Here is a 25503-nt window from a genome sequence, read left to right as displayed (position 1 = left end):
TTGGGGGGACACCACATATATAAACCCTAACAATGCAAATGGCCAAGCTGGGAAGGACCCAAGCAAATGGTGCGTGGTTTGTGGTGCAGAGTTTTAATTCCCATACAAGAAAGCCTGGGGCTTGAGCGTGAAGGAGCAGTTCCTATGAGTGATCTGTAGGGCTGGTGTGCATGAGGGGAAGGGGCTCAGGCCCAGCACAGACGTTCTGTAACGGTAGCAAATGATCGATTCAAGCCTAGCCTACAATAAGCAGGGAGACAAGCACATTTTTCTGGCCAAACTAAATTGAAAATTTAATTGAAAACAGAAATATACATAATTGAAAAAGAAATGTACACATCTCAAGTCAAGATCGGGGAACAGTGAAGCCAGATTTAAAGATAAGTTAGTGTCGTTAGGTAAATCAGGTCTAATGTCGAGTAAGATAAAGAAAATGGAGACCATTATCAAGAATGGAGCCCAGGAAACCAGAACAGCACCAGGGGAAATTGAAATGTTAATGTCCCCAAGGCCGGAAGCCCATCCTAAGGAGCTGTTAATGAAGTAGCTCCCAGCAAACAGGGAGGTGCTAATCAGACCTCCCCAGGCCCTTCCTGCCCAGCCTACTCCTCCAGTCCCCCTGTGTCCCACCTTCCAGCCTTCCCACCTGCACTCCATCACTGCAGGACAGAGGGAAACCAAGGTCGGGGATGTGGGAGGACTAAGACCTCAGATACAGAAAAGGGAAGACTGTAAGGGTCCGGCGAACGTCGGAGGAAGAGACCACCAAGTGACCAACTCATGCAATAGCAAAAGGGGTTTATTGAGGATCCAATCCAGCGCGCTGGGGCTCCGTGCCCACTCAAGAAGGGAGAGCAGCCCAGAGCCCCGAGCAGAGGCCAAGCAGAGCTTAAGTACACTTTTTGGGGAGGGCGGGGGCTTTGTATACATCAGAACAAACCATCATGAGGCGTGGGAAAATTGAACAACAACTCTGAGACAAGATTAGCACATTCATTGGCGGGAACAGGTCGGGCGGGGGTGATTGGTCACTCCTAAGCGGGGTACACATTCAAACTGATTGGTTTTGGGCCCTGAATGCCTACATGCCAGGCTACACAGGGTCCCAGGTTATTAAACAACCAGAGGGTCAGGAGGAATATTTCCTGGGCAGTTCGGGTATTGTCCTAACAGCTACAGGAATTTCAGGTTTTGGGGGTAGCAGAGGAACTTAACAATACCTGGTCCTTTACTTTTTAACTCAGGCCTTGCAGCTTAGAAACTTTACAATGCCCGGTCTTTTACACTTTAACTTTTACACTTTAACTTCAATTTCTTTTACCCTTACAAGACCTCTCCTTTATCCTCTTGGGTCCCCTTCTTCTCTGGAAGGAAGTCTTTTCTGCTATCCTTTTTTTTAAGTATTTATTTTTAGGTGTAGATGGACACAACATAATGCCTTTACTTTTATGTGGTGCTGAGGATTGAACCTGGGTCCCACCGGTGCTAGGTGAGCGCTCTACCGCTGAGCCACAATCCCAGCCCTCTGCTGTCCTTTAATAAAGCTTCCACTCTCCACTCTCCACTCGCCTGGACGTGCTTCTCTGGTGTCATACTTCAGCTTTCAGGGAAGCAAGGACTCGTCACCAGTCCACAGCGGCAACAACAAACCCCAATGTGGAGGGGGTTGGCACATTTAACCTGAACTCAACGTTTCCACGTTTTCTCCGGTCCTGAACTCACAATCTGGAGAAGTGGCCACCAGGTGGCAGTGGTGCCTCTTGTAATTTCTGCAGTTGAACTGAAACATGCTCTTGTCCTTTTCAATGTTAGAAGAGATTTTCACAAAACTGCTAAATAAGATATTGTGCAAATGTGCCAAGTCTTTTAGCTACTATCAGAACATAAGGTGACCTTCCTTCCCAGCTTCCATGTTGGTCTCCGTTGCGTTGGGTTCTTGATTCACAGTCTTCACTAGAATTGCCTTACAGGTCAGACTTGAAGTCCCAAGCTCTCCCATGACTGATCCAGAGCCTGGTTCCACTTGAAATGACAGTCCTTGCAGTGGATTTTATCAACAGGCACACTGTTCCCTTCTTCATGGATCCTTTCATCAAATCCCCAAACTGGAATTGAACGACAGATGAAAACCAATAAAACCAACTTGTTCAAGGTGAACATCCATCACAAGTGGGAAAACCTCAAATCTCACCCAGAGCGCAGAAGCCATTAGCCTCGGTGGTCCTGGATGAACCTGGGAAGTTCCCTCGGGTGGGCTTCCCTCCCCCAGATACTCACCACCCAGGTGACTCACTTTGCCGCTCCCCTCTCCTCGCGGGAAATAAGAACAGGACGAAAGTCTCCAGAAGGTGGCGGCAAGATGCAGACTTAGATCAAGAGAAAGAACCTTCAGAGTTGTCAAATGGCCAGATGTTAAACAGGAAAGGGGTTTACAGGAAGGACAGAGAGTGACCCACAGAAGCTCTGCTAGAGCAGGGTCGGGATGGGACAGGGGGCACCAAAGGCCGCCCAGGAGGAGCCTGGACAGGAGGCAGCTGCTGAGGGTCTAACTGCCAGTGGCCGGCCCCTGAGGTCCTTCTAGTCCCTGGGAGCCTGGCTCCAATCACTGCCGGACTTTGCCCTAGGGGATGGCTCCGGGGAGGGAGGTGGATTCTCCAAAGGGAAGGCGGCCTGGTGGCCGGTGGCCAGTGGCCGAAGGTGACCTGCACAGGAAAGGAAAGACCGTGAGGTGACGTTCTCAGCTGGACCTGATCCTCTCCCACCTCCTCTGAAGACCACTGGGCTCATGTTCAGGGAGGAGCCGTCCAGGCCACCCCTCCTTGGGGGACTGGCCTAGCTTGCGCACTTGGTGGCCCACCAAGGTTCCCAGTCGCCACCGGCAGGTCCCCGCCTCCGGCACCTGGGGGACTTGTTCAGGTGGCCGGTTCCAGGGCCCAGCTCTGGAGGGGGCGATTCACGCAGCGTGGGTGACCCCAGAACCTCGTCCCCGACACGTCCCCGGGATTCCAGTGTCCAGGCCCGCGCTGTCAGAGCGTGTCCCCGGCCGCCGCACCGCGAAGACCCAGGCACAAGGAGAGGGAGCCCGAGAAAGCGCGTCCCGCCCGCCGGTCACCCGCTGCCCCAGGTGGTCACCCGCGGCACCGGCCTCTGGCAGGAAGGAGGTGGCGCTGGGCTGGGAGCCTGGGATGGCGGCTCCGGCCTCCAGCACGGGCTCCAGACCCTGCCGACTTAACCCCCCAGGAGACCTGGCCAGCGCCCCCACGTGCCCGTCCCCTCCCTCCCGCAAGACCAGCTGCCACTTCCTCCAGGAAGCCCACTGGTCGTGGCTTGAGCGCTTTCTTGAACTTGTCGAAAACCCTGGTGTCTGTCTGTCTCTCTGTCTGTCTCTCTGTCTCTCTCTCTCACACACACACACACACACACACACACACACACCATTAAAACTGCTGGGCTGGCTGGGGCTCAGCGGAGAGCGCTGGCCTGGCGGGCAGAGGCTGTGGTTCCATCCTCAGCATAAACATGAAATGAAGAGACGGTGTCCACCTACACCGTGAAAATAAGATAGTTTTAAAATAATGTCACGTGTGCCCTGCAGTCAACTCTAGCAGGACCCTGGACGGCAGATCTCTAGAAGTCCCTCCCTCCTGCCCAGTCCCCTCCCCTGCCCGTGGCCACTCCGCCCTGCTCTGTCTCTAGGAGTTCTACTCCTTTGCACACCTTTGTGTAAGTGTGATCAGAGGCGGAAATGACCTACCTGTGCATCCATGGTGGGTGGAGAGAAGGGGTCCATCCCGCCATGGAATGTTCTCAGCCACAAGAACAAGGGGGATCAGACACCAGCTGCCACCGGCTGGCCTGGAGGACGTGGTGCCCACTGACAGGAACCAGGCCCCGAGGGGAGACGTGGCCTGCCCCTGACTCCCTGGACTGTCCTGGGGTTGGAACGTGGAGTGGGACAGGCTCTCTGTGCCGCTGTGTGTGAGAACCACCTGAGTTTTACTTCACAGCTCTCTTGCCCAAGCTGCTTCCCAGACAAATCGAATCTCGGCCTCTGGAACCTGGGAATTGGGAGCTTCCCAGTGGTTCCAGCGTGTGCCCATGTGTAGACCCAGGATCCGGAGTCAGGAAACCCAAGTCTTAGCCTGGAGTCTGCCACTTACCCAGCAGGGACTTGACAGTGATGAGAGATGAACAACCTTCCGGGAGCACTGGCGAGATGCCCCTGCAGAGGCTGCCGTGGTGATCCAGGAAGCTGAGGCCCAGAGAAGCCAGGTAATTTGTCTCAGGTCACACAGCAGGGAATTATGGCCCACATCTGCTAGGCACTTCCCAAACACAATGGAGCGGCAGCTTAGTGGGCAGGATTTGCCAGGGAGCGGAGGCCCTCTGGTTCTGGGAGGATAGGTCCTTAAGGCCCCACACCTTGTCTGAAGTTCCGGGCATTCAGGGTCCTCTTCTCGGGCTGGAAGACCATGGTCTGAGGCTGGTATACAGGGCACGGAAGAGAGGTGGACTTCAGAAATACCCCAGCCTGGGTCCAGCCAGGACAAGGCTGTGGCCGCCTGGGTAGCACCCCCAGCCCCAGCTTGGGGTCAGCTCTCCTGCCAGGCTCTACTTAGTGGCACGCTTCCTACCCCATGAGCCAGCGGCAGGTGGTGGCGATTCACCTGCTCCTCCTGCCCCGGCCCCCAAATCTGCTGGGGAAGAGGCCAGGCCAAGGGCAAGTGGCAGTTCTGTTTCCTCGCCTGTGTCCCGCCCCTGCTGAAATGACACTTCCCAAACAGGGAGCAGCCTCTTCCTGGTCCCCTGGCCCCTTCAGCTTGGGATGGGGAAACCCGTGCCCTTCTCCTGGGTTCAGATGCCCAGGGCCATCGCTGGGGACCTGGGCAGCCTTCCTCCTGTTGTCCCCGGGGTGGGAGCCGTTTGGGCTTCGTGTTTGCTGCCCAGTCCAGCAGCCCCCGAGGCCCCCATCAGGGGCACAGGAGTCCTGGCCCTCGTCAACCCTGCGGCAGTGGCTCCCGCGGGGGGCGTTGGGCTCCTTCCCTCCAGGGAACAGTTTGGGTGGTCACAAGGTGTGGCAGGGGACGTGCCACTGACGTCCAGTGGGGAGAGGCCAGCCATCCTGCAGACCAGAGGACTCTCAGCTGGAATGTGTACTGAGTTGAAACCCTGTCCCTAGGGGTCAGTGTGAGTCGCTACCAGGAAGAAATTCTAAAGAAAAGAGTGAAATGCACTCTCCACGATATTGTCTCCTTACAATGACTTCAAAGGGAGTCCGTACTGGAAACATCCTTTTCTCCTGTGAGTACCCTTGTCCCTTGGTACCTGGGGGACGGTTCCCACGCAGGGAATGGCACCGTGCTTGCATACAGCCTGTGCACAGCCACCTGCAGCCTCGACTCCTCTCTGGATGGCTCATGGTACTGAACACTGCGAAATCAGTTGTTATACCACTTGTTTAGGAAGTAGTGACAAGAAGAAAAAGCCCAGCATGTTTAGTACAGATGCGATTGTTGTTTTCGACTATTCTCCATCATTATCGATAGATTCCAGGACTCAAAACTCACCAACACAGAGGGCACACTGTGCAGCGGACTCACGCGGAGGCCCCGTCCTAAACTGTAAGTCTCTCTTGAACAGTCACCAAAAAAGGCACAAAAATCACATGACTAAGAATCAATAAACTGAGATCCTTAAAAATCGCCTAGCGGTGTTCTGGTGAGAGTTTAAATTAACGAAGACTAACTCCCGGGAGCCTTCGTGGCTGCAGGATTGAGGAAGTGGACGGGGATGGGTGTCAACGTGAGTCCCCAGACACCACCATCAGGGGCAGTAGTATCTCCCGCTCCTGTGCTGTCTGGGATATTTTAGGTTTCGTGGTTCACACACTCTGTCTCCTATCCGGAAATGACTCAACTCTGCTTTGGAAAACAGCCGTGAACACTGGAAGTGAGCAGGTGTGGGTGTGGCCTGAAGAGATCGATCCACAGGACCAGGTGGTGGCTGGGTCTGGCCCCTGGGTGGAAGTTTTGACTTGGCTTAAGCTTTCCCCTTTTTATTTTATACCAACCATGAACCTGTGGATGTGGTTGCATCAGGAGACATTGTGAAAACACACCAGGGTGTTGGCTTGTCCCATAGCCTTCAGCGAGATCCTACAAGGAGCAGATCTTGGACCGAGTGGTCCGCTAATAAGCAAAACTGAAACAGAATGTGGCTTTGCTGAGCCCATTTCTGCCTGGGACCTGCCGTCTACATCGCTGCAGATTCGTGGCAGCTGCCTGGTGATCTAAGGATTAGGAGCTTTGAAGGACAGTGAATTCGACTCAAGGGTCAGAGAACGCTCTCGGGAAGGTCCAGGCAGGATCTTCGATTGTTAGGCCATGTGGTTGCTATAGCAACTCTCCCACCCAAGCGGGCAGGCCCCAGCACGCTCTCTCAGCACAAATGGGCGTGGCTGTTTCCAGTAAAACGCTATGGACACTGAAATTCGAACTTCAGACCCTTCCACAGGCACCAGGCACTCTTCTTTTCACCGTCCCCCAACCACTTAGAAATGCAAAGGCCATGTCCAGTCCATGGATCAAAGAAACAGGCAGCCGGGCCGATCCGGCCAGTCGGGATCTAGTCTGTGTCCTGGACGAGGTAGCACACAGGATGTCCCCTGTGAAAGGCCGTCGCAGACTCTCCCCACAGGTTTCCCTCCCTCCATCTCTGGCCTCGGGTTGAGACAGTGGGGTCTCACTCCCTGCTCCGGCCAAGGGTGGGAGCGATGGTGAAGGAACAGGAGCCGGGTGCAGCCACCAGACTCTAGCTCTGGGTGCTGGAGTTGGGTCTCAGATGGCGAGATCGGGCCAGAGACCAGGGTTGTCACAATGCACCTAGCGCCCAGCGCAGTGCGCACCCACATAGCTACACACACACTTGGTGAATGAATGAAGACAGAGGCCTAAAACTCAGGCTTCTGCAGGGACCAGCACCCATCTGCCACACGCATCCAAGAAAACAAAACCCACGCCAGATAAACCAGGGCCCGGTGTGTCTCAGAGGTGGGCGCGGCTCAGCGTGCTCGAGGCTCTGGGTCCCAGCCACCAGCAGAACAGAGAAACAAAGAACGTGGACAGTATCCCCCTGGGAACTTCAGGTCACAGCCACGTGGAGGCAGGAAACGGGGGTCCCCCAGAGAGAGCGCTCTGGCTGCCTCTGGCTCCCCTTAAAGATTAAAGAGATCTTGGAGGGGGAGGGGAGGGAGAGCGAGGAAGGACATGAAAGGCCCTGTGCACGCGCCCTTGGTCTCTCGGGCTGGACCCTGCAGCTGACGATCTGATTTCCATCCTGACCCACCCTTTAAAGCCAAGGTCTTTATTAACATAAACTAGAGAACAGGACCAATCACATATTTCCCATCTGCAAAGTGGACATTGGGGCCACTTGCTCAAGACAGTGCTAGGAGATCACCCGCCAGGCAGGGGCGTGGGATCCTGTGCCCTGCAGAGGTGGCCACCACGCCAGCCCTGAGAGAGCAGGAGGAGCAGGAGCGGAGGTGACCTCCTGACGGCTGTCCGTCAACAGCGGCTTGCTGTAGAAACCCAACGCTCTCACCTTAACGACACCCACTGGCCCCGCCGCTCCGGGGCGGCATCTTTACCCTAGATGTCATCACACCAGGGAACATCCGAGTCTGTTGCTCTGAGCAATTTGTTTTAAATTTTATTTTTCATGTACAGTTTCAGATTATACAAAACATAGAAGATGGACTATTTTAAAGGCACAGTAAGCAGAAAGTCTCTGACTGCCCTAAATTCACATGTGTCCCCAAAGCAAGCTTCTTCCGTAACCTCTCAGCCTTCCCATGTACAAATGGCCCGAGTTGCTCTTTGGTGAGTAACCTGTAAATCATCAGCGAGTTTAGTGATGCACTCCCCACCAGGAGGCTGCCACATTGGGTCTTCACCGTGGGGCACTGCGGAGCACCCTTGGGTCAGCCTGGCCACACACAGGCACGACCCCGCGGCAGGGGGCGGGCGCAGGGAGCCCCACTCTCCTGCATTCAGACGTCCCGCAGGGTGACGCGCCAAGCAAGCTCCAAACTCGTTTGAACAGAGACCCAAAGTAATTTTAATGCAAATAACAAAACAAGTTAGTCTGTCCCCCTCACGTGCCCCCATGAAAGAATCACAGTACTTTATAAAATGTCGTAAGACGCGCAGACTACATTCCTTCCAACACAGTAACAGGTTTGGTCCTGATCGTTGCTTCTTGGGTGTCCTGCTGGTTTGGTGGTTGTTCTCCAGCAAATGGCGAGGAGCACCAGGTGGGTCTGTCCACCTGCGGGAGGACGAGGGCGGCCGCCTGCACCCTCCTGACTTCCCACAGGCCTCACGGTGGGAAGAGGCCTCCCACACCTCACCTCCCGCGGGGAGACCCCGGGCTGCTCCAGATCCGGGTGACAGATCTCTGTGGCCCCAGAGTCACCTTGTGGGGATTCATGCCTTGCGTGGGGGTTGGGCCTTCCACAGCTCTGGTTCTAAGGAGTTTTGATTGTTTCTACTGTGAATATCAGAAAGTTCTAGAAAAGCCACCTGGGGGGAGGCCTAGGGGAGGGCGCCCCAGACCCAGCTTCCCCCTACAGCACCCTGCCGCCCCAGGGGTGCGGCTCACGTCCTTGCCCACAGTGAGCCTGGTGGCCCTTTTCCACGGGGTCAGGAGGGGACCGTCGTCCTGTCTCCGGCCCGTGGCACTGGGCTGACGGTGACCCCTCCACAGAGTGTGGGTCCTGCTTCAGAGACGGGAGCCCCCCCAGGGCCCGGGGCACGGAAAACACTTGATACCACTGTGGAAACCAGCGAGTGAGTGGAGCGACTCTGCGCTGCCTGAGGGGCCTGGTGGCCCTAAAGCACTCACAGGGGACATCTCCTAGCTCCTCCCCCGCTGGCTGACGGCAGACCACCCGGTCAGGGCCAAGGTGCTCAAACAGCCCACGACCCCCTCGCCATCCCAGGGTCACCTCCCGGGGGATGCTGAGGTCGAGGTCGGGCTCCTGATGGACGCGCTCCGTGAGGACCCAGGGCGCGCTCGGAATCACCAGGAGTGCCCCTCCCCTGCCCCCGCCCTGGAAGCCTGAGGGCTGTGGCCCTGGGGATGCGCCTCTGCTGCTGGCTGGGGACCCTGGACCCTCCATGGAAGTGTCCTCCGGCCACAACGCAGACAGGTACTGGGCAGAGCCCCACGTGTCTGAGTCAAGTGGAGCCATGTTTAGAGGGAGCTGAACGCCCGGAGCTGTCAGGGCAGTGGGCACCAGGCTCCTCAGTGGCCTCTGCCGCTCCATCACGGCTGTGACTAGCGCCTGACCGCTGTCTAGTCTTTCTTCTCCACCTGATGACGACCCTGTGGGGAAGCAGGTCACCCAGACAGGGTCCCCTGGGCCTGCCGCGGGGCAAGCGTGCCGTCACTTGCGTGGACGAATGAATGAAGGAAGGACCGAACAGTGGCAGGTGCTCTGAGCTCCAGGACAGGGGTCAGGGAGGCTCGCCAGCCTCAGAACGCAGGACAGGAAGGGAGGCTGGGGAGGAGGCTGCACAGCCTCTGGAGGTGTCAGGGCCTGGGGGAGGAGCTCGGGGCCCAGAGTGACAACCAAGAGGGGCCGGGGGCTGAGGTCTGGCCTCAGTGGGGCCATCTGCACACGACCAGGCCACTGACATGTCCAAGACGGCTCTGCCACCCAGCTCTAAGCCATCTAGGCATCTCGCGGGGCTCACTAGAAATGCAGCTCGCAGGCCGTCTGCTGGACGCTGGCTCCGCGGGTCTGGGGGCGTCCACAGTCTGCATTTGAAGATGCTCTAAGGAACTTTTTGCAGCGATTCTTTGCCTTAATCTGACACCCGGTTACGGACCCCTGTCCCTGACGCAAGCAGAGACGCTGTCAGCAGCTCCGGGAGGCTGGGGCCCGGCTCACTACAGACACAGCGCCAGCCCTGATGCCGGCTCTCACCCGGGGCTCGGGCTCAACGCCAAGGTCGCCCCTCGCCTGGGCCCTTTTGGGAGGAAGCTGAGGAGGAGCCCGGCCAACCCTGCAGGAAGCCTGCCCAGGGACTGGCTGCCTCCCCCTCACGACCCCCACCCTGCCCCGCTTGGGAAGCACCCGCCCGCCTTCCTGGGTCTCCGAGGCTGGATGGGCCTTTGTCTCGCTCAGGCTTTTGGGTGGGCAGTAGTTCTGAATGCCAGCCGGAATGCCAGTCTCCTCTCTCATCCCAAGAATGCAAAAACGCTTCTCTCTCCCTCTCTCTCTCTCTCTCTCTCTCTCTCTCTCTTTTTTTTTTTTTTTTGGCTTTTAAAGGAAACAATATGTTTGCTAGAAAAACCACAAAAAACGATTATATACAAAACGGTTATCTGAGTGTGGACTTTGAGGTGCAGGGAGGGTGGCGGGTGCCTGGAGCTACTTGCGCTTCCTCAGGATCAGGTACATGATGCCGCTGATGAAGGTGAAGGCGAAAGCCACCCAGGCCAGGATGAAGGCGTAGCCGTACCTGCCCTCCGACGTCAGGGAGTAGTAATGCGGGTTGCTCTCGTGAAGGTCCTGGCGCTGGTCTGTGTAGATGGCAGCCGCGATCATCACACACAGACCTGCCAGAAAGAAAGCCAGGGCTCGATGAACCACGTCCACCGCGCTCCGGGGAGCCACGGGAGCTGCTCACAGGAGGGATGAGCCACATCCCCACCCCTTTTCATATTTTTATTTCGACAGGGTCTTGCTAAGTTGCTGAGGCTGGCCTTGAGCTTGCGATCCTCCTGCCTCAGCCTCCTGAACTGCTGGGATGACAGGCGTGCGCCACCTGCCTGGCTCACAGCCCAATATTGCCATCTACCCCGAAGCCACATTGCTCACTAGCTGGGACCTGTTTTGTGTGGGCAGCCAAGAACCCAGTCCAGAGGACACGTCACTCTTGGTCTAAGCCAGAGGTCAGCAAACTTGTCCTACAAAGGACCACGAAGTAAATCGTTCAGGCTTTCAAGGGCTAGAGGAGCCACCACTGTCCGACTCTAGCCCGCGCGTGATGGCAGCAGGGAGATCACATTAGAACATGGAGTGGCTGTGTTCCAACAAAACTTTATTCACACAGACACAGGGAGGCCAGAGTGTTTGTCACCCTAGTTTACTAGCTAAAGTTTATGGACACAACTGTATGTGACCCTAGTTCTGGCCAGAGAAAATTCTTCAGTGAAAAATATTAGCCCCTGAGAAGAGATGAAGGAGGAAACAGCATATTTTAATTGTTTTCCTTCTCCCCTGTTGAACGCTTTAGGTACTACTAGATCAGGACGAAGTGTCTGGACGTACAGTAGAGGCTGTCACTCACAGTCTGAAGTGACAGACTAGAAGGATGGGAAGAGACGGGGTGCTTGATGCTGTGAGCCATCCAACCAGCTCTGGCACTTTCAACCTACGGGCTACTTGTTAGAACTATCTTTATGGCTAAAGTCATCGACAATTGGATCTCTCTCAGGCACAGCCACACTGTAGCTGAACACTTGATGACATTCACAGAGGTCAGTGCCAACAGGAGGCTAAGCTCCCTGGTTGTCTTAGGACCCCGCCCTGGTCCAGCCAGGCTGTCTTTGTGGGACTGTCCATCCAGGGGCCCAGACTCCTCTGGGCAGCTTATAACAACGAATGGTCACGTCGTGGAGTGGACGTCTTCACCCACTTTCTGTCTTGCTGAACTTCACAGGTAGAAAAAGTGCTGTGCGACCTCCACCTTCTCTAAGTTCCTCCAGGACCCGGACCATGCGGTCATCTCTTACCTCGGGCAGCAGGGGCTTGGCCCAAGGTGGGCACTTCTGCCACCGACCAGCCTAAACTCAGCTGGTGGCTCCCGCCAGCTTAGGATGAAGACCCCAAGTGCTGTCCGTGGCCTACAGGACCCCACGGGTCTGGACCCCCCGCAGGCCCACCTCCCACACCTCCCCTCGCCACTGGCCGGCTCTTGGCTCCTGGCCACCTGCTCCCCGGCCAGTGTGCTGCCCCCTCCCCCTGCCCCAACACAGCACAGGGGTGACAGCGGCTCCTGCACCCTGACAGGTCCCCGCTCAGCTTCGTGCCTTGGGGGGCCTTCCCTGACCCCAACTAACCACGCTCTCCATACACACTGCCCGGGGACCGGAGGGGACGCTGCCCGCCCTCACTCACATGACAGCAGCTGGATGATGGAGGTCAGCACGAACCTCGCTCCCTGCTTGAGGCGGAAGAGCTGGAGCAGGAAGATGAAGAAGGCGATGCAGCAGAGGGTGGTGGACAGGATCATGGTGACCTGCACCGCCTGCAGCGTCGCGTAGCCTGTGGGCAGAGGCCGAGGGCCAGGCTGAGTACGCGACCCACAGCCACCAAGGGAGCCGCAGAGCCGCCTCACAGGATGCGCCAGGGGCAGCAAGGAGCCCCCCCCCCCCCCCCCCCCCCGCCCCGACAGCCACAAGCGCCCCTGACGGGAGGTCCTGACGCCCTCCTCTGGAAGGTGGGGGAGGAGCCGCTCTGCAGGCCCTGGGCCGCGCACGGCGCCCACATGCGTGGCTCGCAGGGGGCTCAGGGTGCGATCGTCACATCACCCTGGAAGATGCGATTCAGGAGGCCAGGCTGGGGCCCGGGAGGGTGCACTTGGGGCCCATGGGACTGCGTCGTGGGCTCCTGACTGCGCTCCGAGGACCCGGTGTGCCCCCAAGGCACGCGTGAGAGGATGCGCACCGTGGTCCCCACAGGAAAAGAGGGGGTTCCTTTCTTTGAGACCAGCTTTAACAGGGTGAGAGGTTCCAGCGCAGGGCGGACAGGCCTCAGGGACAGACAAGTCCCGCTGGAGGGGGAGAGTAGGGTCGAGCACCGGGGACCCAGCAACCACAGATGGAGAATATTCAAAGAAAAACAACTAGAGACGTCAGGGAGCCAGCCTTGGATCTGCCTGGCCCTGGCACTACGCGGAGCCCACACCGACGAGGCGACACGCGGCACTGACTCGGGTCTCTGAAGGAATCTGGAGGTGACCTGAAGCGCAGGAGGCCGCGTGCAGGTGACATCTCTGCAGACACGTGCCCCTTTATAGAAGGGACCTGGGCATCTGCAAGCCATGCTGTGCTCAAGGGGTCCTGGCCCCAGTCCCCTGCAGGTACAAGGCCTCTGGGTTGGGGCTGGGTTTTATTCGGTTTTGAACCAGAAAGAACCAGACACCGGCTCAGAGCTCCCAGAGGGAGGGTGTGTGGCCGTTGGATTTCCTTTGGTTTTCAGGGCAGCCTTTTCCGACTCCTGTGGGTGATGCTGGCTGGTCAGGGGCAGAGACAGAAAGCGCCCTGGATCATACGTTTCCGTCCAGACAAAGTGAGCCCTCATAAAGCAGGAGCCAGACAGTGCAGCCCGCAGGCTCGCAGACCTTATTCTCTGTTCTGTTCTGGTCTGGGGTTCTTGTTCTTTTTAACTGCTCTTTACAAATGTAAGAACCCATCTTAGCTCTGAGGGCCACTCCAAAACCGGCCTCAGCGGAGCTTGGCCAGCAGTTCCCTGACCACTGCCTTAGAGACAACCACAGCAAGTGGTCCCACAGGCTGGGACAGACCAGCAAGTGACAGAGGCTTGCTTGGGACGTGGGCACACACTGGCCACAACTGGGTTTGCCAGGTAGGAAGAATGGCAGTCCCTGGGCTGAGGTTCAGCGTGACAAACAGAGCGGGAGAGAGGTGGCACTGATGGCTCCGTGTGCTTGGCTGTTGGTCATGGTCATGTCTAGAAGGAATCCTGGCTCCATCGACTGCTTCTGGCTGGGCCACTTCCGGTAACACAACTGTTCTCGGCCTCAGTTTCCCTATGGTTCCCGCCTGGCGAGGCTGTGCATAAAGGGCTCAGCCCCGGGCTCAGGGCGGAGCTCAGGGAACCACGCCTGCCACTGGTATCTCTGCGGCTGTGATGTGAGCGCGGATGCTGTCCCAGGCAAGCACTTCAGCACGGAGCCCCAGCCCCAGCCCTGGATGCTGCTCTTCAGTGCGCAGTGAGACCCTGGGACCCAGAGAGAAGCATCCTCCGCTCCCCAAATCAGAAATCAGTTGTCAGCACCAAAAGAGGGTGCCCAGGTGAATCTGAGTGTCGATAAACAGTGACTGATCTTAGGCCGAGACTGTCTCATGTAATACGTGGGACATGCTCATAAGAAAAAATGATTCACTGTTTATCTGAAATACCGATGTAACAGGGCATCAGATACGAGGGATCCCAAGTGCATCTTGACTTGGTTCTACAGGGACAGCCGCTCTTCACAATGAGAGACAGCGGCTGGGGTGCGGTTTTCAGGGTGGGGTGCAGCTCAGTGCTGGGGGGTATGCTTCGTACGCACCAGGGCCTGGATTCAATCCCAACACCACAAAATTAAATTTAAAAAAGTAGTTTTCTGTATCTCCAAAGCCCTTTTTCATATTTGAGCTCATTTAAACGGGACGTGTAGCGGGTGTGGTGGCCTGCCCCTGTTAGCCCAGTGACAGGGAGGGGGCTGAGGCAGCAGGATCACAAGTTCAAGGTGAGCCTCAGCAACTTGGCAAGACCTTGTCTCAAAATACAAAGTAAAAAGGCCCAGGATGTGGCTCAGGGGTGGAGTCCCCGAGTTTAATCCCATGCATACACAGAGGTGAGGGTGACCTGCCCAAGGGGCAGAAGGGCTCTGGGTTTCTGCCACAGTGGGTGGCTGCGACAGGGGACGTGGCCGCCTGTGAGTGGTGGTGTCTGGCCACCTAGAGGCCAGGCGTGGACAAGGAAGAGGCAGAGGGGACCCAGACGGGCTGAGCCTGCGGAAGGGGAAGGCGGGAAGCAGAAGAGGTGAGGCCCAGCTCAGCTGGTCGGGTCCCCCTCTCCCTGTGCTGGGCGCGAGCAGACCCCTTGGCCCGCCTCTGCAGGGGCACAGGTTCCTCTCCACTGTGCCTCCTCGGCCGGCTCCCGCCATCCGCACTCACCTTGAAAGTGGTCACCGATTTCCGTACAGTTGGTGGCATTTGTGCACACTCTCCAGACATCGGCATAGAAATCCTCTCCCACCCACCAGGCCTGCAGCGAGAAAGGGAAACGGGGGGTTAGAGGCAGACACTGGCGCCTCCTTGCAGGTCCTACTAGGACAGCTGGCCACGTCTGAGGACATTTTTAATTGTCACAAGTAAGGGCAGAGGTGCTGCTGGCATCCAGACAGAGGCCGGGATGTTGCTAAGCCAGGCACAACACCCGGGAAAGCCCCAGACGACAGCAGTGCTGAACGGAGAGCCGGGTCCACAGGAGATCCAAATTCCCAGGACCTCTGCAAAGGCTCAGCAGGGCCGCGCGGGAATCAGGAGAGGACAGGGTCGTGTCCTCCAGGCCCTGCCAATCAAACCTGAACATGGATGCTCCAGAAGCCCCATGCTGAGGCCAGAGTCTCCGGGCCTGGGCTCAGGGCCACGGGGCAGGGAGGACGCCTCCAAACTGCAATCAAGCCAACGGAGGGCACCGGGGGCCTCAGAGCCCCGAGGGCACCGGATCCTGCCACTGTTGACCCGGGGCTCCAAGCGGGCGGGAGGGGACTTACGTTGTCGATGGTGGCCACAAACAGCAGGGCTGCGGAGGTGATGTGGAAGATGATGATGAAGGCAAGGAGCACCAGCATGGTGGCCGAGCAGGGCAGGCGGGCGGCCAAGGGTCACGGCGAAGCCCAAGCAGGGTGCGCTAAGGAGGGAGGGGACAGATTCAGATTTGTCACGAAGCAATACAGTTCAGTGGGGTCTTAGGACAATCAAACCAGTTCCGTCATCTTTCCTCGCCCGGGGTACACTGGACCAAAGGGGGCAGGAGGAGCTGTCCCCTGTTAGACCCAGCAGCCGAGAGCACCTTGTGCCACAGGGAGGCGGGGACCAATCAGAATCTCTGATTCTGAACGGTGCTTCAGCTGCGCGCCTCAGCTGACTGTGGGCACAGGTCAGGAAGGAGGGGCTCTGCGTGTTGAAACGCTGTGCCCCATCCCTCTATCCCAGAAACTGTGAGCACTCACTCCCACAGGACCTGCTTTGAAAAAGCAGAATGATCAGGGTAGGAAACAGTTCTTGATGACCTGGCCACTTCTGAAGTCGGTCCCCACTCAGACGTCCCTCCTCTTAATACCATTTGAACAACATTGGCCCGTAACACACAGAACACTGTGTGACCCACAGCTGCCATTTCTCTTCCCGCTCTCTGAACACACACGGAGACTACATTTCCCAGACTCCTTTGCAGCTAGGTTGGGGCCAAAGGTCATTTCTGTGGGAAGCCTCTGTGCTCCCTCCCCCAGGGAGTAGCAGGGGACAGCGCAGCTGGGCATGCTGAAGCCTCACACCCTGGACAGGGACTGCAGCTGAGAAATAAGTCTTTGACTGTTAAGCCACTGAGATCCCAGGGTGATTTTTTTTTTTTTTTTAATTCTGGTAAGACAATCTGAATAATATACAACAGGAAGTGAATGCAAAACGAAACTGGACATCTGGCAAAAGAGCTCAGGCTGTTCTCAACCGACGGCGACACTGGATCCTTCTCAAGGGGACCAGAGGCAGTAACACGTGAGGAGCTGGGCTAGTTCACAATAAAAGACGGGGAAAATAAACCTAGATGATGTGGGGAGGTAGCGTTGAAAGGGACGATTTCCACGTCAGGGGCTAACAGCCCCACGGGATGTGGACGAAGTCTGGACAGTTTTACAGACGGGACCATCGGCTTGCTCAACAAGAGCCAATGTCAAGTGAAGATGTCACATCGACCCCCAAAATCAACAGGGGGGTCCTTCTTCTTTCATTCCTGTAATTCGTAAGCAGATTCTATTATCAAATCTTATAGAACATGAAGTTAATTAAAAATAGTTAAGAATCAGACCTTGCTTTGACTATGATAAAATTTTGCCCAATTTTAAATGGAATAAAACATATGTGCATGTACACACACGCCTTTTTTTGCCCACCACTTGTCTACACCAAACCTCTTTCTCTAAATACTTCAGTGCAGTTCTCAAAAGCAAGTCCAATAAAACTAATTATAACAAATCAAAAAAAAAAACTAAGTCCAGGGGCTGGGATTGTGGCTCAGTGGTGGAGCACTTGCCTCCCATGTGGATTCAATCCTAAGCAATAAAAATAAATAAAAATGAAGGTTCATCAACAACTAAAAATAAAAAATAAAATTTAAAAGCAAGTCCGTTTTCTCAGGTAGCCACAGTTCGATGACCACAACTATGAAATTTAACATGATACAATGCTGTTACCTCTCTTACAGTCTATTCAGACGTCTCCTATTATCCCAGTAATATTTCATGTAGCTTCTTTTCCTGGCCCAGGATCCAGTCTAAGATGGTGGGTGGCATTGTGCTATCAGGACTCGTTCGTCTCCTTTAGGCTGGAATGGTACTTTCCTTTCTTCTCATGACAGTGATAGCAGACTGCTGGCCATTGTCATGGAAAATGCCTGGAGAAGGTGCCTTTGAGGTGTCCCCACCGTCCGTGGGGTCGTTTTCCTGGCAGGACAGACACTTCATAGGCAATGTCTCCCTGGGTACCCCACCGGGAGGCACGGTGTCAGATGGGCTCATTAGCGATGGTGCCAACTTTGGTTGGTTGTGATCACTCATTGCACATTTTCTTTTGTAACTCAACAGTCATTTCAGGGGGAGATAATTTTTATTGTGGTAAAACACACACATTATAGAACCTGCCCTTAGTGATGCTTAGTACATCCATCACCCCATCCAGTTCTAGAACATTCATCATCCTAACGGCAACTTTGCACCTTTTAAGCAGTCACTCCTCCTTTTCCCCTCCCCACAACCCGCATCCACGATCTGCTTTCTGTCTCTAAGGATCTGCTTGCTGTGGACACTTCATATAAATGGAATCACAATATGTGGCCTCTTCTCTCATTCAGCGTGTTTCAGGGCTCATGCCTGTTGAAGGATGAGGAGCTCTTCTGAGATCATGCAGAGACCCTCTCCATGGAACTTTCATTTCCAAAACAGGGTCATTTAAGATGGCCCTTCTCTGGCGACCTTTCTCTCCCTTCTCTGGTGAACATGCAGGAACCACTGCGGGAGCCCCCGGCCGCCTCTCTGCCAGCTCTTCCCTCGGACCATGACCACTCTCCCTCTGTTACCCGCTCCTGGAACTCACTGAGGCTCCTGGACTCACACAGGGGCTACTCCCAGAGACCCAGGACTTTCCAGAATGAGCCAGGAGCTACGTGGCTGCCCCCTCGGTCTGGGAGGCCCCAGCAATGCTGTGCATCACCAGCCGGAAGGACCCAACGAGCCAGCTCAGAGATTCTTCCAATTCTTTTCAAATGGACAAATTCCCCTTTGTTCAGGCCTGCGTCATTCCCAGCTGCCATCGTATGCTGCCTCCAAATGGATGCATTTCTGACCCTTGGAAAAAAGCTCACGGACCATCTAAAGGCCATGTCACTTAAATATGGGCTGGAATGTCAAAGGTCAAGTTCTTCTGGCCATAAACTCCTGGATGATGATAGCTTTACACATTGTCCAGCTTAGACAACACAAAAGCATGTAGACATAAAACCAAACTTTCTAGAAAAGAAAAAAAGGCTTTAACCCACTCTTTCCCCAACCATGAAATCCAAATGTTACAAGGATCATCCTGAATGGTGCATTGACAGAGCGCCTTCAACCACACCATGCGAAAGTCCCCTCCCAATGCTCCTGACTGCACCAAGAAACAGTGCCCGTCGTCTGTCACATCAGTTTTGTTCTTTCAAAAGCTTTGTTAGACCATAGTTTGTAACTAGGATTTAATAACATTTTTGAGTTTATTATGTTTATTTTCAAGGTTCTTTCTTTTTATAGTATTAGATTTATAGTGATGATATAAAGTGACACTTCAAAACAATTTTATTCAAGTTTTAAAGTGAGTCATTAAAGAAAAATATCATGTTAATAAAAAGAGGGGGCCCTCAGTGTTAGCAAAAACCCTGAGGATGGTTCTCAAATGCTTGATGCCTGGGAGGTACTGCCTTAACCCCTGGGAATGATTCTGATCTCAGACATCAGGAATAGGTTCCTGCGGAGAAAGGGGTAAGTTCTTATGAGAGGTCGAGTAAGGTCTGAGCCCAGCATACGGGGTGTGCCCGCCCCACGCCCTGGCTCCCCGTGGATGCCATTTAGTTCTGCCACCTGCCCCGCGAGCGGCCTCAGTCCCCCACACCGGGTTAGAGTGCCCGGGCAGACCCCTGGGCGGGGGGCAGAGTCCGCGCGTGTCCGCTGTTTTACCTTAGTGTGAATTTCAGTTTCACGTATTGCAAAGCATCCGGGACCCCATCAGTGCCACCCCAGCTGACCTCTGGAGGTCTTCAGGGGGCACCAAGTCCCGGGCCAGCTCACAGGACATGGGCCGGTGGGTGGAGGAGCCTGGACGTCCCTCCTGATCCTGAACATCCTCTGGTTTCCTCGACGTGTGATTCTGGCCTCCAGAAACCAGCCTGTGCCATTCCCATGGCTTGTCCCGGCCATGCTGTCCCCTTGCTACAACACGCCCACAGCACACTGTCCTCTCTGGAGACCCTGGGCTCCGTGTTGGATGGAGACGGCCCACTGAACCCAGGGTGACGTCAGAATCACTCCTTGACCTTCAAACTCATCTTCCCTTCAACAAACATAATATGGAATTCTGCCCCCCCCCCGCACCCCTATTTCCTGAAGGCTTCAGCGCTCTCCCACTGTAGCCAGATTGGCCATGTCCCTTGGGCGGTCTCTCCTTTTCCCCTCAGCTCACACTCTCACGTTGTCTGGGTCTCATTTCAAACATCCCTCCCAAGAAAAGCGCCTCGGAGCACCCACAGGAGGCTACCACTCCCCCCTCCAGCACCCTCCTGCCCTGCCCCGAGTTCCTTTCTCTCCCAGGAGTTGTGGACTCTGAAGTCATCTTGCTCTTTTGCTTATTTATGGTCCATCTCCCCTTCTGTCTTCTGCCACACCCGCTGTACAGACAGCTGTCATTTCACAGTTACAGAAAGGCTGAACTACAAAGGCCTCTGGAAAACTCAGGCCCCGATTGTCCAGAAGTTGAGAACTGAGGCCAGGGAGAGCCGGTCCCAGGGCAAAGCAGGAACAGGACCAGGTCTAGAAATCCGCTGACCAATGCCAGTCACCCTTGGATCTCGATGGAGACCCCTTGGAGGGCTCACAACAATCTTTCAGAAATCCACCACCATTTCCCAAAAGCCTCTGTCATGAGCCACATTGTTTTTCCCTTCACCATTTCTTCAGGGGCTGAATAGAATGTTCTAAAGAGGCCTCCTGAGCCTGGGCGTTTACCTGCCTGAGTCAGGGGACTGACTAGGGGCACGTTCCCAGTTCCTGTCTAGTAACCAGAGTCCTGTGATTGCAGTGGGGTTTTGTTTGGTTGCTTGGTTTTGGAGGGTGCTGGGGATTGAACCCAGGGCCTTGTGCATGCAAGGCAAGCCCTCTACCAGCCGAGCTGCGTCCCCAGCCTGCAGTGGTTGTTGTTGTTTTGCTGTTTTGATTGCAGTGATTTAACATAGTTTTGTCCTGTATAATAAGGTGATGGTTTAAAAATAAATAAAAAAGATAAGCAGAACCAAAAGGCGTACGATGAAAACCCACAGCCTCTGCCCTACCTCAGTCGCGCTCCTCTAAGTAGTCTAAATAACCACTCTCCCTTCCCGCCACCCCCCATGCCCGTATTTCCAGGCAGCATCTGTGCACTGTTTTCTGGTTGTTATTGGTATCTTCCTGCTTAGGGAAGAGTTTTTCTCTTTTACTGCCATTTATTCCCGTCTCCTCCCCCATTATCCCATTCCGTCTCAGAAGATCAATTGTTGTCCCCTCGGTCATCACCATGTAAACATGTACACTGCAGAGCCAAACAGTGTGCTGTCTGTCACTCTTTGACAAATCCTTTTCCCAAACCATTTCTATTGTCTTTCTTTCTCTTCTTAATATTCTTCTTCCCCCTCTCTGTGACTCCATCTCTCTCCCATATTTCTTTCTAAGCTCTGCCTCAATTTTTTTCTCCTTCTGTCTTCTTCTTTTTTTTTTTTTTTTAAAGAGAGAGAGAGAGAGAGAACAAGAATTTTGTTTTAATATTTATTTTTTAGTTTTCGGCAGACACAACATCTTTGTTTGTATGTGGTGCTGAGGATCGAACCCGGGCCGCACGCATGCCAGGCCAGCGCGCTACCACTTGAGCCACATCCCCAGCCCTCTCCTTCTGTCTTCTGTTGCAGAATCCCAGGTGCAAAGCAAATGCCGGTGTCTGTCGTCTGTTCCAAGCTCATGGGGTCAGATCTGCCTTCGTGGTGCTCATTTCCCAGCCACTCCCTCTCCAGACTCTGCCCTCCCCAGCCCTCTGCCGCGTGCAGCCTCAGCAGCTGCTACTGTCCCTGGACAATGAGGACAAGCATTCCACACATGGCACCCTTCAGGGAAGACGGGCAGATTCGGTTCTGGGCTGGCCTGACTCCAAGACAAGCAGGAGGTGAAGCACATCCAGGGGGACGGAGCCCGGAGGGGCCACCCCCCATGAAGGCGAGACTCGTCATGATTAAAGGTCCAGCTGGGGTTTACACGGTGTGTCCTGCATTGGTCTTTATGTCAGCTTGATGGGGCCAGCAGAGCAAGGGGTCATTAGCCACGTTTTACAGATGAGGAACTAGGCTCCCAAAGCCTTCCAGGGATTGCCAAAGTGGGCAGAGCTGGACTCCAACCCCTGGCTTTCCAGTTCCAAACCCTGGACACTTCGCTGCTCTCCCTTTCATGCTCACGCGCTTGACTGATGAAAAGCAGGCCGGAGGACACAAGGCGTCAGGTCACCACTTTGCCAGCTCCTGTGGCTGGACTGCTCTTGACCTTCGCACCAGGCAGGAGGGTTTATGACGGCGGCTTCTTCCTGCACCCCCCCAGCAGCTCAAGTTGAGGTGGAACTGGGTGAATCAAGACCCGGCCTGATTAAGAACTCCACTTCACTCTTCCCTGGCACCCAAAATAGGGTTTCCTCATCCTTCACCTTCAGCTTCCTGGCCAGGCTGAAGCCCTTCTCCAGTCACTTGGAGATTGGGGTAGATTATGGATTAGGGTTGTGAATAGGGTTTTTACTTGATCATTGAAAAGAGCTCTCCAGGGCTGGGGCGGGCTCAGCGGTGCAGCGCTCACCTGCACGTGTGAGGCTCTGGGTTCGAGCCTCAGCACCACATAAAAATAAATAAATAAAATAAAGGTATTGTGTCCAATTACAACTAAAAAATAAAAAAATATATATTTTAAAGAGCTGAGCAGACATGGTGGGATGGCCGCGGCTTTGCAGTTTCTATTTATCACAGTGTGTTCCCTTCTGCAGGGAGCTCCCTGGGTGCAGTAAATCACCTGGGTGCTCCGACTGGGTACATTCCATGACTGAAGCCCAAGTTCTCGAGGTCTGTGAAATACCCATAAAACAATCACATAAATCAGCCTACAAAGCAGGGCGTTGGAGCCGCGGGGGTTTAGTTCAGCTTGGTTTGGGCGGTGTTGGCGATTGAAACCGGAGCCCCCAGCACCCTGAGCTACACCCCAAGCCCTCTTTACTTTTTATGTTTCATGTCAAGTCGAGGCCTCTCTAAGTCGCCCACTTTGAGCTCGATTTTGCAATCCTCCTGCCTCAGCCTCCCAGGTAGCTAGGGTCTCAGGTGTGCACCACCTTGCCCGGTGGATATTTTATTTTAGGAAAAGAAATTGGGGACCACAGTAGGAGAAGCGGCAAAAGGGTTTCCTCAGCAGCAAGAGCACCCTCTGGGCGTCGGGACCTGATAGCACAAGGCCAGGAGGAAGGGGCGAGGCCCTGGGTGTCTCGGTGGAGCTACAGGAATTCCGCACACACACACACACACACACACACACACACGCACACACACACGCACACGCACACGCACACCCACACACGCACACACGCACACACGCACACACACACACACACCCACACACGCACACACGCACACACGCACACACGCACACACGCACGCACGCACGCACACACGCACACACGCACACACGCACACACGCACACACACACACACGGAGTATGTGGGACTCAGTGACTTTGGAGTTCTAACAGTGGACAAGGTGGTGGTCAGTACCCCAAGGGCTGGCTAAGCTGAGCTCCATCATGTCCTAGGCGGAGGTGCGGCCCTGCGGGCCTCGTCCACTGTCCACTGTCCACTGTGCTGGAAATGCGGGCGCGCATGCGCCGAGCCGTGGTGCGTCTAGCCCTGGGGTGGGGAAGCACAAGTCTGTCCACGGTGACTCACTGGCCCTCCCGCTCCCAGAGGCGATATCCAGTCTGCACCGGTGGGCGACAGGTCCACCAGGGCCTCGTGGGTGGAAGGGAGGCCTCAGGGCCGCGCCCAGGTCCAGGGTCCCGGTCCACCCCCTGATCATGAAGACACAGATCTCGGCCCCACTCGCCGCTCCATGGGGGCCTCTTCCTCCTGCTGGAGCCACCGGTTCTCGCCTCTGCTGACCCTTCCCGGGACCCGCAGGCAAAGGACGGTCTCGAGGCTGGAGCCTTCCATTCAGACCGTCTGGGGGTGGGGCCGTCCTCCAACCGACGCGGTCCCCCCCCAGTCCCCCGGGTCCCCCCCCAGTCCCCCGGTCCCCCCGGGGGCTCGCGCAAAGCGCCCAGCAGCCCTGGCACGGCCCCTGGGGAAGGCGGGCAGCCGTGCGGTCACCCGGCAGCCAGCGGGATTCCAAGGGCCACCGTGGGGCTGGTGCTTCGACCCCAGGCTGGCCGGAGCCCAGGCCCCTCCCACTGCCCCTGCACTCGGAGGGGTCAGTGGCTTTGGCCTCTATTTTCAGGAAGGCAGAGGTCAGCGCAGCCTCTTCCCTGGTGTCTGGACACCTGCCAGCCAGGAATATCCAGGCTTCCGAGATGCCCCGGGGACAGCGGAAGCCCATGCGCCCTGGCGGCCCAGCTTGGTGCTCACTGTGGCCAGGGCTCCGGGCACAGGGCCAACCGTCGGTTCTGTCCGGAAACGGCCCCAGGCGGGACAGTGGAATTTGGCAGTGCTCCAGGGCAGAAGCCACTGAGGCCGACTGTCGGAATCTGTCTGCACAGTCCGGGTCTCAGCCACTGGAACAGGGAGAAGCAGGATGTCCACTCTAAGGACAGCCAGGATTACTGCCCCGGGTGTGCCCCCACCCAACTCTGATGTAGGCTAGGATCAGCCCCATCTCACAGGTAGAGTGAGGCCCAGGGAGGTCGGGAAACGTCCCAGAGGCCACCTGCTAACAAAGGCTGGGGCTGGGACCTGAGCCCAGGCGTCCACCCCCAGAACCAGCAGGGCGTCCAGCTTCAGCCTGATTTCCCTTCCCTTCTGGGGTCCTGTCACCTTAAGGCCTAATGTGGGATCCACCCAAGTCCTGGTCCACCTGGGGCTTCAGATGCTGGCCATAGCTGCCTGCCATTCCTCCAGGCCTGGTCCTGGGTCGGCTTTGAAGCACCCAGGGACCAAGGGAGCAGAGGATGACGGCCTCGCCCCGTCCTCCCGCTGAGGGCTCTTCCCACCACTGTGTGTAGAACAGACGTCCTCGGAGGGGTCACAGGCCTCTCGTAAGGACAGGCACGGACTGTGATGACTCACTTTGTAGGGGATCAAAGTGACAGACCTGTTCCCATTAGCCACTTCACTGGTGGCAGGGCCGGGACTCGGGCCTCAGCCTTCCAGCCACTAACTATTGCTCATTCTTTAAAAATGGAGCAATTATTCATGCCAGGGACAGTCACTGAGCACCGTGGAGCAGGCCCCAGGGACACCCAGAGGGGAGGGCACACTGTGCCCCTGGAGCGGCTGGGCGTGTGGAGGACGGTGTGTGAACAGCAGACGGGACTTGGCCACCTGCGCAGGGCGGCACCTGTGGTGTGGCTGGCCCTGGGCGGGCGGGAGCAGCCCCAGGCGAGGGGGGTGCTGGGCAAGGCCAGGCCAGCCAGGACCTCCCCGGGCGGGAAGCACAGGGTGGACGTTACCAGGAGGCGTCGGGGCTGAGGAGGGTTCTTAGGCAGGACTGTCCGAGACCCGCTTCTAGGGGGGGCATTCTGCGGCAGAAGGAAGGCCTGGGAGGAGGACAGCTGGGGAGCCCAGGGCGCCCCGGAGAGAAAGGGCGAAGGCCTGGCCCAGGTGGGAACCGGGCAGGGGACAGAGCTCCTCCAGGCGGAGCATCCACAGGCTGGGTGACAGGCGGGTGCCCAAGGACCCTGGAGGTCCTCAGCCGTCCCAGAGCGGGTGCTGGTTCCACGTCTGCCCCAGGTGGGCAAGAGGCACACCTGGGGGCCAGGGGAAGACTCGGTTTGGTCTGAGACCCGTCAGGAGGGCAATGGCGGAAGTGGGTGCAGGCAGTGGGCAGCAGGCGCAGCAGGGCCAGGAGCGTCCCTTGGGAGGATACAGGAGCTGGAGCGGCAATCCCAGCCCCACGGTGTGGGGGGCAGATGGAGCCA

General features: G+C 56.1%; 1 protein-coding gene across 2 annotated transcripts in view; it reads right to left on the bottom strand.

Moving 5' to 3' along the window:
• Window positions 1-25503, bottom strand: part of Emp2 (epithelial membrane protein 2) — a 61352-nt gene that overhangs the window by 23253 nt on the left and 12596 nt on the right. Inside the window, exons 2-5 of one of the 2 annotated variants that reach the window (XM_077106145.1) lie at window positions 15582-15718; window positions 14980-15070; window positions 12191-12337; window positions 10530-10626 (exon numbers count right to left, since the gene is read on the bottom strand). In XM_077106145.1, coding sequence (XP_076962260.1) covers window positions 10530-10626; window positions 12191-12337; window positions 14980-15070; window positions 15582-15659 — 413 coding nt within the window. In that variant the 5' untranslated portion in view covers window positions 15660-15718. Of the gene's footprint in view, window positions 1-8094; window positions 10627-12190; window positions 12338-14979; window positions 15071-15581; window positions 15719-25503 lie in introns of those variants that run through there. The other variant, XM_077106146.1, reaches the window with a different exon arrangement.

Source organism: Callospermophilus lateralis, chromosome 19 (genome assembly GCF_048772815.1).
Source record: "Callospermophilus lateralis isolate mCalLat2 chromosome 19, mCalLat2.hap1, whole genome shotgun sequence".
Taxonomy (NCBI): domain Eukaryota; kingdom Metazoa; phylum Chordata; class Mammalia; order Rodentia; family Sciuridae; genus Callospermophilus; species Callospermophilus lateralis.
The sequence above is the reverse complement of the archived record's forward strand: the minus strand, read 5'-3'. Positions and strand labels throughout refer to the sequence as shown.